This window comes from Bos grunniens, chromosome 12 (genome assembly GCF_055505025.1).
Source record: "Bos grunniens cultivar Pamir isolate PY7600 chromosome 12, Bosgru_T2T1.0, whole genome shotgun sequence".
In the NCBI taxonomy this organism is placed as follows: domain Eukaryota; kingdom Metazoa; phylum Chordata; class Mammalia; order Artiodactyla; family Bovidae; genus Bos; species Bos grunniens.
The window spans coordinates 89,167,739-89,182,095 of NC_141176.1; the positions used below are offsets into that span (position 1 = coordinate 89,167,739).

The window sequence follows — 14,357 nt, forward strand, 5'->3', positions numbered from 1 at the left end:
TAACACTACGATGATCTGATACATTAACAATTATGACTAAAATGGCCATCTCATCTGGTAATGTCAAGCCAGTCCACCAAAGAGACAAGATTTCAAAACTGAGAAGAATTGATTCTGTTTACATTTTAAAATGCACCAAATGCATCATTTCCTCATGGGACCTAGACTGAGCACAAAGCAGACGCTCGAGTAGAGTCACAATTATTTAGGTAAACATTTTAAAGGCCTTTGTCGTTCAGTCACTAAGTCATGTCCGACTCTTTGCGACCCCATCGACTGCAGCATGCCAGGCTTCCCTGACCTTCACTCTCTCCCGGAGTTTGCTCAAACTCATGTCCATTGAGTCAGTGACGCCTTGGGTCCTTGTCTTTACCCTTCATAGTAATATATCTGTAGGTCTGTATGTGTGCAGTCTAAAATGTTTGCTAACTAGTCAGACTGAGAAAAACTAGCCTTCTCAGCACAGACTCCTCCAGAGGACAGTACCAGACGTTCCCCTTTCTTCAAGCAGAAAGGATGGTCTAGGCAGAAAGTACACGTGATGTTCATTTTTAAGGTACGCGGCGTTGTGAATGCAGGAGGTACGTGCTGAACGCTGGAGACGGCACCACACACACCACAAGCTGTGTGTCCCTCCTCTCTCTCCCTACAGAGGGACCCTGTCCTGTTGGAGGCCAGAAAGCAGACCTTTGCTTCCAAGCTCATTTCCAGACAGACCGATCGACTGGTCACCTCCTGTTTCACTTGTGATGCAAACACTGGACTGACAGCCAGGAAGCTCGGGACTATCTTAGCTTCTGCAGTAACAAGTTGTGTGGGGTGGGGGGCAGGTTAGGGGTGGCAGCTCTGCTTAATCCACTACAAAAGCGGCGTCAGACTGCATGACGTCCGTGACTCAGGCTCTAAGACTGATCGAGTCACGGGAGATCATGGGAATGTCCAGAGCGATTGATCGAGTCACGGGGGATCATGGGAATGTCCAGAGCGATTGATCGAGTCACGGGGGATCATGGGAATGTCCAGAGCAGCTTGGTACCCAGGACAGCTAGTAGGTGGAGACACATGCTTCACAGAGGCTTGACTGCAGAGATGTTTACCTGCAGACACAGCTAGTAAATGCCTTCACTGGAAAAGGTCTCACCTGTTCTGGGAGATCCCTCTTTGCCCAAAGCTATAGGGCTTCCCTGGTGGCGCAGCCGGTAAAGAATCCACCTGTAATGCAGGAGACTCATTGGGTCGGGAAGATCTCCTGGAGGAGGAAACGGCAGCCCACTCCAGTATTCTTGCCTGGAGAATCCCAGGGACAGAGGAGCCTGGAGGGCTGCAGTCCACGGGGTCGCAAAGAGTCAGACGTGACTGAGTGACTGACACTTTCATCCTCCCAGATAAACTTTAATTTCCAGAATGAAAGTCCTTCCTCGTCTTGCTGCTCTGACTGCTACATGTCAGCCATCGACACCTCTGTGTCTCCTCAGTCAGGCAGGTTTCTGGGGAACCTGTAGAAGGGTGTGTATTTCACCTTCCCCCTCACTCTCGGGAAGCTCTCTAAACGTTTTGATTCAATGTCCACCTGAGGGCAGACCCACAGCCTGACTGCCCATGGTGCCCTGCTCTGGTGCTTCCAGGGCAGCAATCAATTGCTGTGGCTTCAAAGAAATGCTGCTGTCCATCCTTGGGAGGTCAGAGAGGACGCGATGCTCCTGCCCAGGCCAGCAAGTTTCAGTGCGGCCACAGGTTAACTTGGGCTTCCCTGGTGGCTCAGTTGGTAAAGAATCCGCCTGCAGTGCAGGAGACTTGGGTTCGATCCTTGGGTTGGGAAGATCCTCTGAGAAGGGAATGGCAGCCCACTCCAGGATTCTTGCCTGGAGAATCCCATGGACAGAGGAGCCTGGCGGGCTGCAGTCCACGGGGTCGCAACCGTGAGATGATATCACACGTCCTCACCAGGGCGTGTTAAAGAGAGGACAGCTTTCTGCTCAGTGACCTGGGGACAGGCCAGGAAGTGGCTGCAGGCTTCGCCCCTCCAAATCCTGGGACGGTGAGCCCCGAGCTCCCTGCCATACAGACTGGGCACACTTTGGGGCTGATTCTACCCCTGGCCAGGCAAAAGCTCCAGGCATGGGCTCCTCAGCTCTGCCTGGTCTAATCCCTTTTGTTTCTCCTCTTGGATCAGGTGGGGTAGAGACAGAAAACGCAGAAGCACCACTTGGACTATGTCAGAACGTCTTGGAGGTATGCGGGCTTGGGAGGGTACAGCCAGCACGCCTGGAGGCAGGTGAGTTTATCGCCAGTCCTGCCTGGCTCTCCCACCAGCATCATCCAGGGGGACCTGGAGCCAGAGGCCATCCTCCACCAACACCCAAAAGGATGGCCGTGTGGTCTGCAGCCGCAGCGCTTCGCCCTCATGCTGCCCGTCTGACTCACACAGGACCCCGCGAGCTCAGGGTGATATGGCTGCAGACCTGTCTGACTCTGATCCGGCCCTCGGCTACCAGGAGGGGCGAGAGTGCTGGAGGCCCAGCACGGCCAGCCCCTAGTAGTGATGAAATAGAAACCCAGCGGGTGCGACTTTCCAAAATTCCTAGCCACGGGCAGAACCCACCAACCGAAATTCCACTCCAGGGCTCTTTCCCAGCATTAGCCTCCTTGCTCAAGGCAAACTTGAGCTGCTGCGGAAACACACACGGAGGTGGACGTTGGGGAAGGTGATCTTAAGTATGAGGACCTGAGCTCAGATCTAAGTACATGCATTTAGTCCGAAAGTGCAGGGTTTTCAGGGAAGACGGTGTCCCAAACACATGAAGGTACTACATGCTGCGCGAGGTTTTTAAAAGTAACTTGTTTTCATATTTCTTATTCTAGCTTGGAGAATCCCAGGGATGGAGGAGCCTGGTGGGCTGCCATCTATGGGGTCACACAGAGTCGGACATGACTGAGGCAACTTAGCAGCAGCAGAAGCCTAATCATAGGCTTCCCTTGTGGCTCAGCTGGTAAAGCATCCGCCTGCAATGCGGGAGACCTGGGTTGGATCCCTGGGTCACGAAGATCCCCTGGAGCAGGGAAAGGCTACCCACTCCAGTATTCTGGCCTGGAGAATTCCGTGGATTGTATAGTCCCGGAGCCTCAAAGAGTCGGACATGACTGAGGGATTTTCACTATCCTGATCATGCTATCTTCCTTCACACTTCCCTTTCGGCCTAAGTACGTATGTAAAGATTTTTTTTTTTAATTGCAATACATAGCTAACTGGTATTTCATTATTCTTTCTTCCAGGGTCTGGGGTGGGGGAAGCAGAAACAAGTTTTAGACAAATCATGAAACATATTCACATGCTGAAGAAAGTACAGAAATTAAAAATATCATAGATGTCCAAATGAAGAGATCTCTGGGTAGCAGATTATTCTACTAAAATACTCCTTTGGTGAGAAAATCTCTTATGTCATCTTTCTAAAAAATCTTTGATCAATTCTGCAGTCACGTCAGGACACGATTTTGGGAAGGTTTTTTCACAGTTGTGAATTCTCTCCTGTGAATGACGCGAGACATGCTTTAAAAAAATTCCTTTCTGATGTGATCGACATGCATATCCAAGTATTCTCCATCATTGTCTCTCCACTGATGATTGAATTTCCCGGCCTGCGGGCCATTGTCTGCTTTAGGGCCCCTGCAGGAGCACGTCTGTGCCACCAGGGGGAGCCCAGCACCCATCACATCATAATCAGACCTGTCACCCTAACCATGCACCCACAGCCAGCCCACTGTGTTTTCCCGACCAGCAGAAGCATAACCTCCTCCTTGTCACAGCTCAAAAAATGAAATGCAGAATTTACACAGAATTCTCAAATATGTTTTATCTCCATTGTCAGTAACCCCCAGCAGATAGATGTCTACTTTTTTCTTTTTTCTTCCTTTTCAATAATTCATCTATGAAAAATACAGCAGCGGATCCTGTCGAGTCTCTTTTATCCGTCAATCAAGAGGCAATTTTCATAATGTTTGTTACCATAGCACCTGCAGCCTGCGCGTGCTGCTGCTTCTGAGTGGTTAATGCTGGTTCCCCAGCCCGGGTAAGCAATCCAGGGCTTCCTCTAGGGGATTCAGGGAGAAGGCGAGGGAGTGTGTGTGGGGGGGAACCCTGCCTGATTACCAGGATGATGGGTTGACAACACAGAAGCCATGAACGACTCCACCCCCTCACTCTGAAGATGAAGAAACAGTTTCTAAAATAGTAGAGTGGTCGTGTGAACCCAGCTTGAGAGCAGAGCCCACTCTGAAAAGTTTTAACTCAAGAAAGCCTGCCATCCAATGACAGGCTTCACCCTGACAGCGCCTCGGAATTTTTCCCTGATTAATTTCTCAAATGCTCCTTCAGCAACATGTCAGTTTTCTTCTCTAACAGGAAAGCCAGGAGAGATCTCCAGGCTAAAGAGTCTTTCCTTCGTCTCCTAAGACGGAAGCAGAACTTAACATCCGAGGATGCCCTTCTCTCCTCTAGCTTTGTGGTTGCATTTGGTCTTGACCTTCAGTAACAGCCTCAGTGAAAGACACTGTTCAGCAGTTGACGTACATTCTCAGATATTTCGTTGCTTTTTTTAAATAAGCTACCAGCTTGCTAAGGATGACCAAAAAATAGGAATTTAAGACATTCCCATGTAGGACATGGGTAAGTAACGTGCCTCTTAAGAAATGATTCATTAAAGATGGCATCTAGTAACTTTTCAAAATTTTAAGTAATTCCCGGATTAAAGGAATTTTAAATATTTAAAATAACTTAAAGGAATCTTGTCTGTTCTGAGCCCTCTAACTGGCTTCCTGATTCCAAGGGCTGAGATGCACTTATTTTTTTGGACAGAGGACAGAAATTCTAAGCATCAGTATATATCCAGTAAAAGCCTGTGTGAGAGGGACCATTAGAGTCCTGCAATCCCACATCTCTGAAAGACTGGAGAAGCCATCATCACACCACTGGTCCGTCGCCATGGAAAAGCAGCTTGAACACAGTTGACCCTCCCTAGATCGCATCTGGCCAGCGAGGCTTTTGCAGTCACATGCTCACTGGGTACTTTTTTGAGCTTGACTTTTAGAGAGAATCGCTTTCCTTCTGGAAGCTTCAGAATTGGAGGTATTGGATCCATATTAGTAGGAAGATCATGTGATTAATTATATTGAATCTGAAGGAAACGCTATTCCTTCAACTTTTGATGATAAACGATGCTATTGTCCAGCCTATAGAATGGAAACAAAACCATTTATTAATCTTTTTAAAGAAGAGGAATTACTGGAGGCAAAGGTGAAGACCAGTCTACTTGGTGAAATCCTTTCAACGGAACTGGGATTTGTTGTCATTCACCCATTTCATTGAGGAAGAACTGGAACCCGCCTGTGAGCCTGCCTCCCGGGATCGGGGAGGGGAAGGGGGTCTCAGGTTATGCGCAGCTGACTGGAGAACTAGGAAAAAGACTTCCATTTCTTGACTAGGTTGAGTCTAATTCTGCCAGAGCACAGAAGACGCTTTATTCGAAATGCATAAAGATGTGTGAGATGACTCTGCTTTCACTCCAAATTTACCTGAAAAGGTGAATTCTTTGTATCTCCATATCTGTAAGAGACTGTGTGACAAAGTTTGGGATCACATTTATACGCAAAATACATGCCAAAGTCTCTTTATGTGTTGTGTATGCACATAGAGAGACTTCATATGCAAAAGCCTCACTAGTCTCCTTACCAATGCCAGCGGCCACTGGGCTCTGCGGTGGGGTCTCCCTGGTGGGCCCTGAGACCTCCCTTCTACCCAGAAGGAGACACTCTGGGGGCCCTGGTGGGGACCCTGGTCAGTAGGGACATGGCACCAAGTGGTTCTTATCAGCAGAAATCTGTATCTTGTTCAGGCCCAGCAACAAAGAACGGACCATAAAGAAGGCTGAACGCTCGAATTGATGCTTTCGAACTGTGGTGCTGGAGAAGACTCTTGAGAATCTCTTGGAGAGCAAGGAGATCAAACTAGCCCATCCCAAAGGAGATCAACGCTGAATGTTCATTGGAAGGACTGATGCTGAAGCTGAAACTCTAATACTTCAGCCACCTGATGCGAAGAGCTGACTCACTGGAAAAGACCCTGATGCTGGGAAAGATTGAAGGCAGGAAGAGAGGGGGACGACAGAGGATGAGATGGTTGGATGGCATCACTGACTCAATGGACATGAGTTTGAGCAAATTCCGGAAGATAGCAAAGGACAGGAAAGCCGGGTGTGCTGCAATCCATGGGGTCGCAAAAAGTCAGACGTGACTGAGTGACTGAACAACAACAAAGTAACAGAACTCAAGGGGCCTCTGGGACGCAAAGTGGGAAGGGATGGCCGCCAGTGATCCGGATACCCGAGAACTCTTCCAGGAGGCCTGGGCCACAGCTCAGAAAAGAAGGTCAATCTGAACATTAGTACATTTTTGTCCAAAAAATGTTACAGAACTTAGGGGCAAAATGCCTTCAAAATGTTATTCTACACATTTTTGAGAAGTAAGAGAAAGAATAGAAGCTGAACTGACTGTGCGGAAAGAAGAGGCTGGTTCCCAAAGATTCAGTGATGAGATTCTCCCAGGAAGCTTCCAAAGTCAGTGACAGTTCCCCCAGACCTGAGAAATGACAGCTCTCTCTTTCCCTGTCTGTGCTCCTTGATGATGCAGATGAAACATCTGACTTCCAAAAACTCAAAGGTAATTAAAATATATAAGACAGACTTTCTGCACACGTTGTGCAGAAAGAGATTAAATTCCATGTTAGGCTTTCTGATGGCCTTAGAAGTATGCAAGGAAAGAGACAAGCACTGAAACCAAGGTTTCAGATTCAAACTGACAGAGAAGAGACCAGGAAGCAGGAGACAGAGACAGGTGTTACCCCGTGGTCTGAGGCTGCTGTCCGCTCTGAGAAGCTGCGGACCTTCTCCAGGGAAAAAGCTATGTGTGTGTGCATGAACAAGAGCGCCACCTCCACATGGAATTCCAGAAGTTTCTCTGAAGTCTTAAAATCATGGACACCTCATTGACACCAAAGTCAAGAGATGAAGGCCTTATCTTGATGACCATTTGTTGAAAATGTTATATAGAAGTCAAATAACTGAATAGCCTGTGACTGGTGAATTCTGGCTCTGATTCAAAGGAAGGAGGTGTTGCTATCTTTCTGTGTTTCTCCCTTCCTTTCGTTGTCTGTCCTCCCAGCAGAGAGGAGCTGTATGAAAAGTGATCTCAGCATCAAATGGGTGGAGCCACATGAACAGCTGGCCAATCCCCTTACATTCCTCGGGTGCCTCGTCCACGACCCGTGCATGACGCATCCTTGACGGATCTCACGCTCCGGGCTCCGTCGGTAATGCTCGAGCCAGACGTGCCTAGGGGCTGTTGCTGCTGCTAGTTTACTGCTGAGAAGACAGCGGCTCAGAGACGATGCGCCGCAGAAACAGGAGAGCCCCATCTCTTAGCCTTCATCCAGATGGTTTCCCCACAGGTCTGGTCAGCATAGCCGTCCTCCCATGCATAGGCAGGTCCTCGGGGCAGAGCCTCGCTGGACGGTCTCTTGAAAGCTCATCACTGAGAACAGTACAGCTAATGGATGGGCGTGGAGATAAATGCTCGAGAAAGAATCCGGTAAATTCTCACTGATCAAAACTTGAAAATGCCGCAACTCGAGCCATCCAGTTACGAGGACATCAGGGAGCGCTTTTTGAGAGGCAACGGAACAACAGCTCTGATGGGTACATCACAGCGGCGGAGTGGACCGTCCTCACCCGCCTACTCAACATTTATGTTAAAAAGCAATCTCCTCTTCTCCTTTACATCTTATTCTATGCCTGAATGGTGTAATGCTTATAAATACCCAGAAACTGAAGGCCGCTATTGGTGTTCTGCCCAGTCTGAGTCATTTGATCAAAGAAGAAAACATCATCAATGGGAAATACGAGGTAAAATTGCTCCTGGTCCTTAGTATGTGATTCTAACACACACACACACACACAAGTAACTTAGAGTGTTTCTTTATATTCTTGGTACACACACACACACACACACACAAAGTAACTTAAATGAGTGTTTCTTTATACTCTTGGTATATACACACACACACACACACAAGTAAATTAAATGAGTGTTTCTTTATACTCTTGGTACACACACACACACACACACTTATTTAAGTATATACTTGGGCTTCCCTGGTGGCTCAGATGGTAAAGAATCTGCCTGCAGTGAAGGAGACACAGGTTCAATCCCTGAATTGGAAAGATCCCCTGGAGTAGGAAATGGCAACCCACTCCAGTATTCTTGCCTAGAGAATTCCATGGACAGAGGAGCCTGGTGGGCTACAGTCCAAGGGGTTGCTGAAAGTTGGACACAACTGAGCAACTTTCACAAGTATATACTTAAATACTTGTACTTATTTAAGCTAATAAGTATTTATTTATTAGCACCTTTTTTTTTTTGTCAGAAAATTTCACAGGCCCTAGGAGCAAAATGAGTTCAGAATTTATTCTGCACACTTTTGAGAAGAAATAAAAAGAACAGAAGTGCAACTGACAGTTGGGGAAAGAAGAGACGGATTCCCAAATATTCAGTGACGGCATTCTGACCTCAACTTATTGCTGGTTTGAAGAAGAAATGTAATTTTACTGGCCTTATCTCCTCATCTGTTCTCAGGTTAATACAAAGACACGGCAGGTGGAACCCAACTGTCTCTAAGTCACATTTGGAACAAATCTAATGTTGGCTGACATATTGCCATGTTACCCTTTTACGAACGTAATGATGGTGGTCACAGACAGACAAGACATCGCGTGGCATTTCCGAGTCAGTTTCGGGTCCTTTTGGGAGGGGTCTGTGAAGGAAAGAATGGAACAGTCCTGGCCGAGCCTTCAGGGCTTCGTAGGTAGGAGGAGATCCCCAAGCAAACAAAGCCTGGGTGCCAACGCAAGTCCACCGCCTGGGCTGGGTGCCCGCCCCGCCCAGCACTGTACCTGTACAGATGAAACTGGAGAGGCCCCCGTAGATGACTTCGTCATTGTCGGGCAATATGAACGGACACCGAGTCTGAACCTCCAAACAGTATTGCTTGCAAGGGATCGTCTTTCTGCAGTTCAGCTGCGCAACTTCAAAGTACTGGGAACACAGCCAGGCTTTGTAGACAATCTGAAACAGAGAAGAATCAGAAATAGGGTGGGATGACAACAGTTCTGACCAACGGAGGACACGCTGTCCTGGGAGAAGCATGCTGGGGCTTCGAGTGGCTCCTGAGAAGACGCGCACTTGGAGAAAGCCTATGACACAAGGCCAGCTGCAGACAATGTCTTGGCAGCAGCGAAACGCTGTTTACGGAGCCCTTCGGAGGACTCGACAGGTGACGGGCTGTTGGTGCACGTGCTAAGTCACTGCAGTCGTGTCCGACTCTTTGCGGCCCCCCAGGCTCCTCTTTCCATGGGATTCTCCAGGCAAGAGTACTGGAGTGGGTTGCCCTGCCCTCCTCCCAGGGATCTTCCCCACTCAGGGATCCTACCCACATCTCTTGCGTCTCCTGCATTGGCAGGCAGGTTCTTTACCACTAGGGCCATGTGGGAAGCCCCAACTCAAGTGAAAATCTGTGAAGTTGAGCAGGACCTGAAGTTTTAAAAATCCAGTGATAGACAAGAAAGGAAACAATTGTGTGGATCCACTGGGGTTATTTACTGCAGGTGTGAGGTGCTGGGCCCTGTAGCTGTTCAGTCGCTCGGTCGTGTCCGACTCTTTGAGACCCCAAGGACTGCAGCACGCCAGGCCTCCCTGTCCCTCACCAACTCCCTGGAGTTTGCCCAAGTCTGTGTCCATTGCATCAGTGATTCCATTTCTTTTACATGGGGACATTTTTTTTTTAATATAAAAGGACAAAAAAATGCTTTGTTTTGTTTGTAAGAAGGTGATGCTTTTTTGAACTGTGGTGTTGGAGAAGACTCAAGAATCCCTTGGACGGCAAGGAGATCCAACTGGTCCACCCTAAAGGAAATCAACCCTGAATATTCATTGGAAGGACTGATGCTGAAGCTGAAACGCCAATACTTTGGCAACCTGATGCAAAGAACTGACTCATTGGAAAAGACCCTGATGCTGGGAAAGATTGAGGGCAGGAGGAGAAGGGGATGACAGAGGATGAGATGGTTGGATGGCATCACTGACTCAGTGGACATGAGTTTGAGGAAACTCTTGGACAGGTGATGGACAGGGAGGCCTGCTGTGCTGCAGTCCGTGAGGTCACAAAGAGTGGGGTCGATTGACTGAACTGAACTGAACTGATGCTTTTTTGTTTAAAAGGGCCAGAACCCTGCAGACGCCAGCTATTCCCACCATAGACACGAGGTGGCGCTGAGTCCCCGGCAACGAGGATGCCCTGGTTTGAGCTTGAACCCCAGGGCCCTGGGCGGACAGTGGTGGGCCTTGACATTCATGTCTCACATCGGAGACACTAAGGATCTCTCCGTCCGAAAACCCGGAAACACCCAGCCTAAATCAGATAGCTTACATTCGTGCCGTGGTGAGGAGGAGGAGTTAGGACCGCTCATCAGATCCTGGACCTTCAGCCTCTGTGATCGGCATGAATGTTTGATGAATATTTGCTTAACTTAGTGACATGTGAAAGGGCTATGATCTCATCTAACCCTCTGTCGTTGATAGGTATTTCGGAAAACAAATGTTGAAAAACAAAAACAGGCTTTTCTGTATCAGGGAACAAACTGAACCTGCTGCTGCTGCTGCTAAATCACTTCAGTCACGTCCGACTCCTAGGTCTCAATAAAACGATGACAAAGTATCCCACCGTACCCACGGCTGTGACTCAGGTATTTCCCTGATGCTTGGTTCTATTCTTCTGTTTTCAGGGTTAATACTATTCAGGTAAGATTTTGCTGCCTATGTCCTACCTGGAAAAGTGGGTGGTTTGCAGTTAAATGTACACTGATGATAAACACCAGACAATAATAGCAAGAATAATAGGAATTGCGTCCCACAGTCTGGTCTAAGCAGCTGACATACGTTTTCCCCCCCATGTAATTCTCAGCACATGCATTAGCACAGGGATAATAATCAACAGTACAAATAAGTGGACAACCCAGAATCCAAACAGAATCTAGGTAACTCTTGCCAATATCTGTAAGGAGGATTCTTGTGTCAGGAAAAGGAGAGAGAAATAAATGGCTCTGAGACACTTTCCAATGCTGCCCTTTAAGAATTTTTTGAGGGGTGGGCGTTGAGAAAGTTAGGTGTTTTCTGGTGGCACAAAACCAGAAACCAGGGAGATCCAATCAGGCAATCCTAAAGGAAATCAGCCCTGAATATTCATTGGAAGGACTGATGCTGAAGCTGAAGCTCCAGTACTTTGTCCACCTGATGCAAAGAGCTGACTCATTTGAAAAGACCCTGATGCTGGGAAAGATTGAAGGCAGGAGGAGAAGGGAATGACAGAGGATGAGATGGTTGGATGGCATCACTGATTCAATGGACATGAGTTTTGAGTAAACTCCCGAAGTTGGTGATGGACAGGGAGGTCTGGTGTGCTGCAGCCCTTGGGGTCGCAAAAAGTCGGACAGGACTTAGTGACTAACAACAGAGGGATTTTCAGACAGAAGCCCATGATGAAACATGAATACACTTGTCTTCCTTTGTAAGAACACCATAGTATATAAGGAAGGCCAGAACTCTTTTTTGTAACGGCTTAGCCTTCTCCTACAGTGACATACGGGATCATCGCTTTTCTAGGTGTCACTGAATAGTATAAATGGCTCTGTGATGCTAAAGAATAATTTGGGGAAGGAACAAAAAGAGAGTTAAGGTCTCCTGGTGATAAACGGACGGTTAAACTACCTTTAACCCCCTTCTCCTGGAGGGTTTGCACTTCCTCTCTCCCGGGAAGCAGTTTCGTTGCTAGGTAACTATGCTCCAGGACAGCCCTCCCCCACCCCACTGCATGCTCCCCGCCTTGGAAATCATGGCTGAGTGTACCACTTGGCCTGACAGCGCCCGGCCTGCAGGCATCAGGAAACATGCTCCAGTTACAGTCCCGACAAGGAACAGACAAACTAGACTAGACTGCCAGAGGGGTCCGCGTAAGAAGGACATTTTCACTTAAACAGTTGCATACCAGTTTTCTCTTTTTCCTCCCAGAGCATTTTCTCATTTGTTATTTTCCCCTATGAAACCCTTGAGACAGTTTTGGGAAATAGTCTACAAATAAAGAACCCGATTATAGAGAGATTATCGTAGGAACTGCCTGGAGTTCAGGCCAGCACTCCCTTCCTGGGCCCCCGGGCAGCTGGGACGCTTCTGAGAAGTGGAAAGTGAGGATGAGAAGGCAGGGGCCGGGTTTCTGGAGCCCCCGAGGGGAGGAGGGCAGTTCAAGGGGGAAAGGTCCTACGGAACGCCCAGCTGAGCCTCTCATTTTAAAGTGAGAAGGGGGGCTGGGAAAGATCCCAGTTGACGGCAACCCCCAATCCCTGCCCTCCCAGGCGGTGTTCTAACAACTCAGCACAGTGTTGGAGGAGAGATCCACTGATCCAGTTGTAACCTGTTTTTTTTTTTTTTCGGCAAGTCACTCCATCCCAGACTCGCACTTTCTTATCTTCCCTTGAAACTCTGTGCTGTGGGCTGTAGCGAGCACCCCTGGCCCCGCTCCCACCTCTGGCTGATCGCTGGGTCTTCCCTGCACCAGGTTACTGGGGCCTATTGGATGGTGCGAGGCGAGGAGGGGACCCCAGGGGACTGTGGTCCACTTGACTCTTAGATGAATTTACTTATTACTTTTTTAAAGATGATTCTTAGTTCTCATAAAAAGTTCTGGCTGTAACTGGCAGGAGGCAGGAACACGGTTGAGAGGAAATCCCTGGAGACGGACCGAGTCCAGAGGCGTCTGTTTCCCGATGGTGGGACGTGAGGTTAAGCCTCGGGACTCTGGTAGGGGGCGCTTTACGTGGGTAGCGGGAGGAGCCAGAAACAGCCACCATTCTTTTCACTACAACTTGTATCATGGTTTTCAGCCTCGTCCTTGCACGTGACGTCAGCACACACTAGGTCCTGATTCTGGGAGGTCCCATGACCTGGGCTTATCTCCTGGAGAGCCTGTCACAAAACACCCAAGACTTGTATTTTTTCCCCATGGGGCTTAGAGTTTCATTTAAGTATACTTGTCTCCATCCTCTGAAATCTATATCCACGTTTTAGAGCAAGGAACCAATTTATATTGCAAATACATGTTAGCAGGCCGAAAAAAATAATGCCGGTCACAATTTTTCATTATGAAGAAAAATGTCAGGTACGGAAAGGGGTCGCCATTCTCACCTTAGAGGACAGCTTCTTTCTCTCCCCTTTCCCGTGAGTGTTACTAAGGGCTGGCTCTTTTTCCACGGGTAGCCTGTGTTGATGCATTTTATGAGCTCCTTTGCTGTCAGCTCTCATGCGTGTGTGGCCTGTGTTTTGAGCCTGTGGGGTGGGTGCGGGGGGAAATAATTGGTTATGCAAGCATAGTCTGCCGCGGTGACGGCCTCCGGCTAATGCACTTTGATGCGCCAGGCATGTTGTTACAATTCTAAGTGGAGGAGAAAGTCAGAATACATCTTCACATTCATATGTCTGAATGTCTTTCGTCTAAATCTGTGTCAGTGTCTGGCTAAAGCACAGGCTGCACCCAGAGACTGGAAAGACTGCCGTGCTTTAAGAGGAAAACAAAAAAACAAACCCTGCCTGCAGGTTGAGCCAAGTCCCCCTCCTCCGAGGATGCTCAGAGATGGGCAGCCTAAGGAGACAGGCTCCTTGATCCGCCGGAGATTCAGAGTGTCAGAGAGCACACCTCGTCCTGCTGTGTCTTGGCTCCATCTCTGAAATAAAATGCAAATGCCTTCCTGTTTTCTCTCGGTGACCCACTTTGCAGATCTTGTTATGACACTTGATCTAATCCCCTGAACTTCAGAATGACGGCCCTAGCTTCCGGGCGCTGCCCTAGGTTTGCAAGCCCAGAGCCCTGGGCGCAGTCCCTTCAGGGGAGGGCATGGGTGAGGGATGAAAAGGCAGGCCCGGCCTGGTCCGTCTGCCCGTCAGGGGTGGTACCTGGAGGTCCACAGACCCTCGATGGGCAATGATAACAAGAGGAGAATCCACTCTGGGAGCTTCCTGGACTAGAGGATGCACCCAACCGGTGATGATCTCGGTGACGAAGGAAACCAGAGAAGGATCGGCAGTGTGTCCATGGTCTGGGGGACACAGGGCCAGCTGGCTGCTGCTTTCCCTCCTTCCACCATCAATAGACGCCCGCGCTGTCTGAGACAATGCCGTCCCGGCCACATCTTATCTCCTCCCCTCAT

The 14,357-nt window shown here is 48.6% G+C and overlaps 1 protein-coding gene across 2 annotated transcripts in view; it reads right to left on the reverse strand.

Annotated features, from left to right (window-relative positions):
- Window positions 1-14,357, reverse strand: part of NALF1 (NALCN channel auxiliary factor 1) — a 606,268-nt gene that overhangs the window by 21,352 nt on the left and 570,559 nt on the right. For both annotated transcript variants that reach the window (XM_086328668.1, XM_086328669.1), the window contains exon 2: window positions 9,000-9,171. In XM_086328668.1, the coding sequence (XP_086184794.1) occupies window positions 9,000-9,171 (172 nt within the window). The remainder of the gene's footprint in view (window positions 1-8,999; window positions 9,172-14,357) is intronic.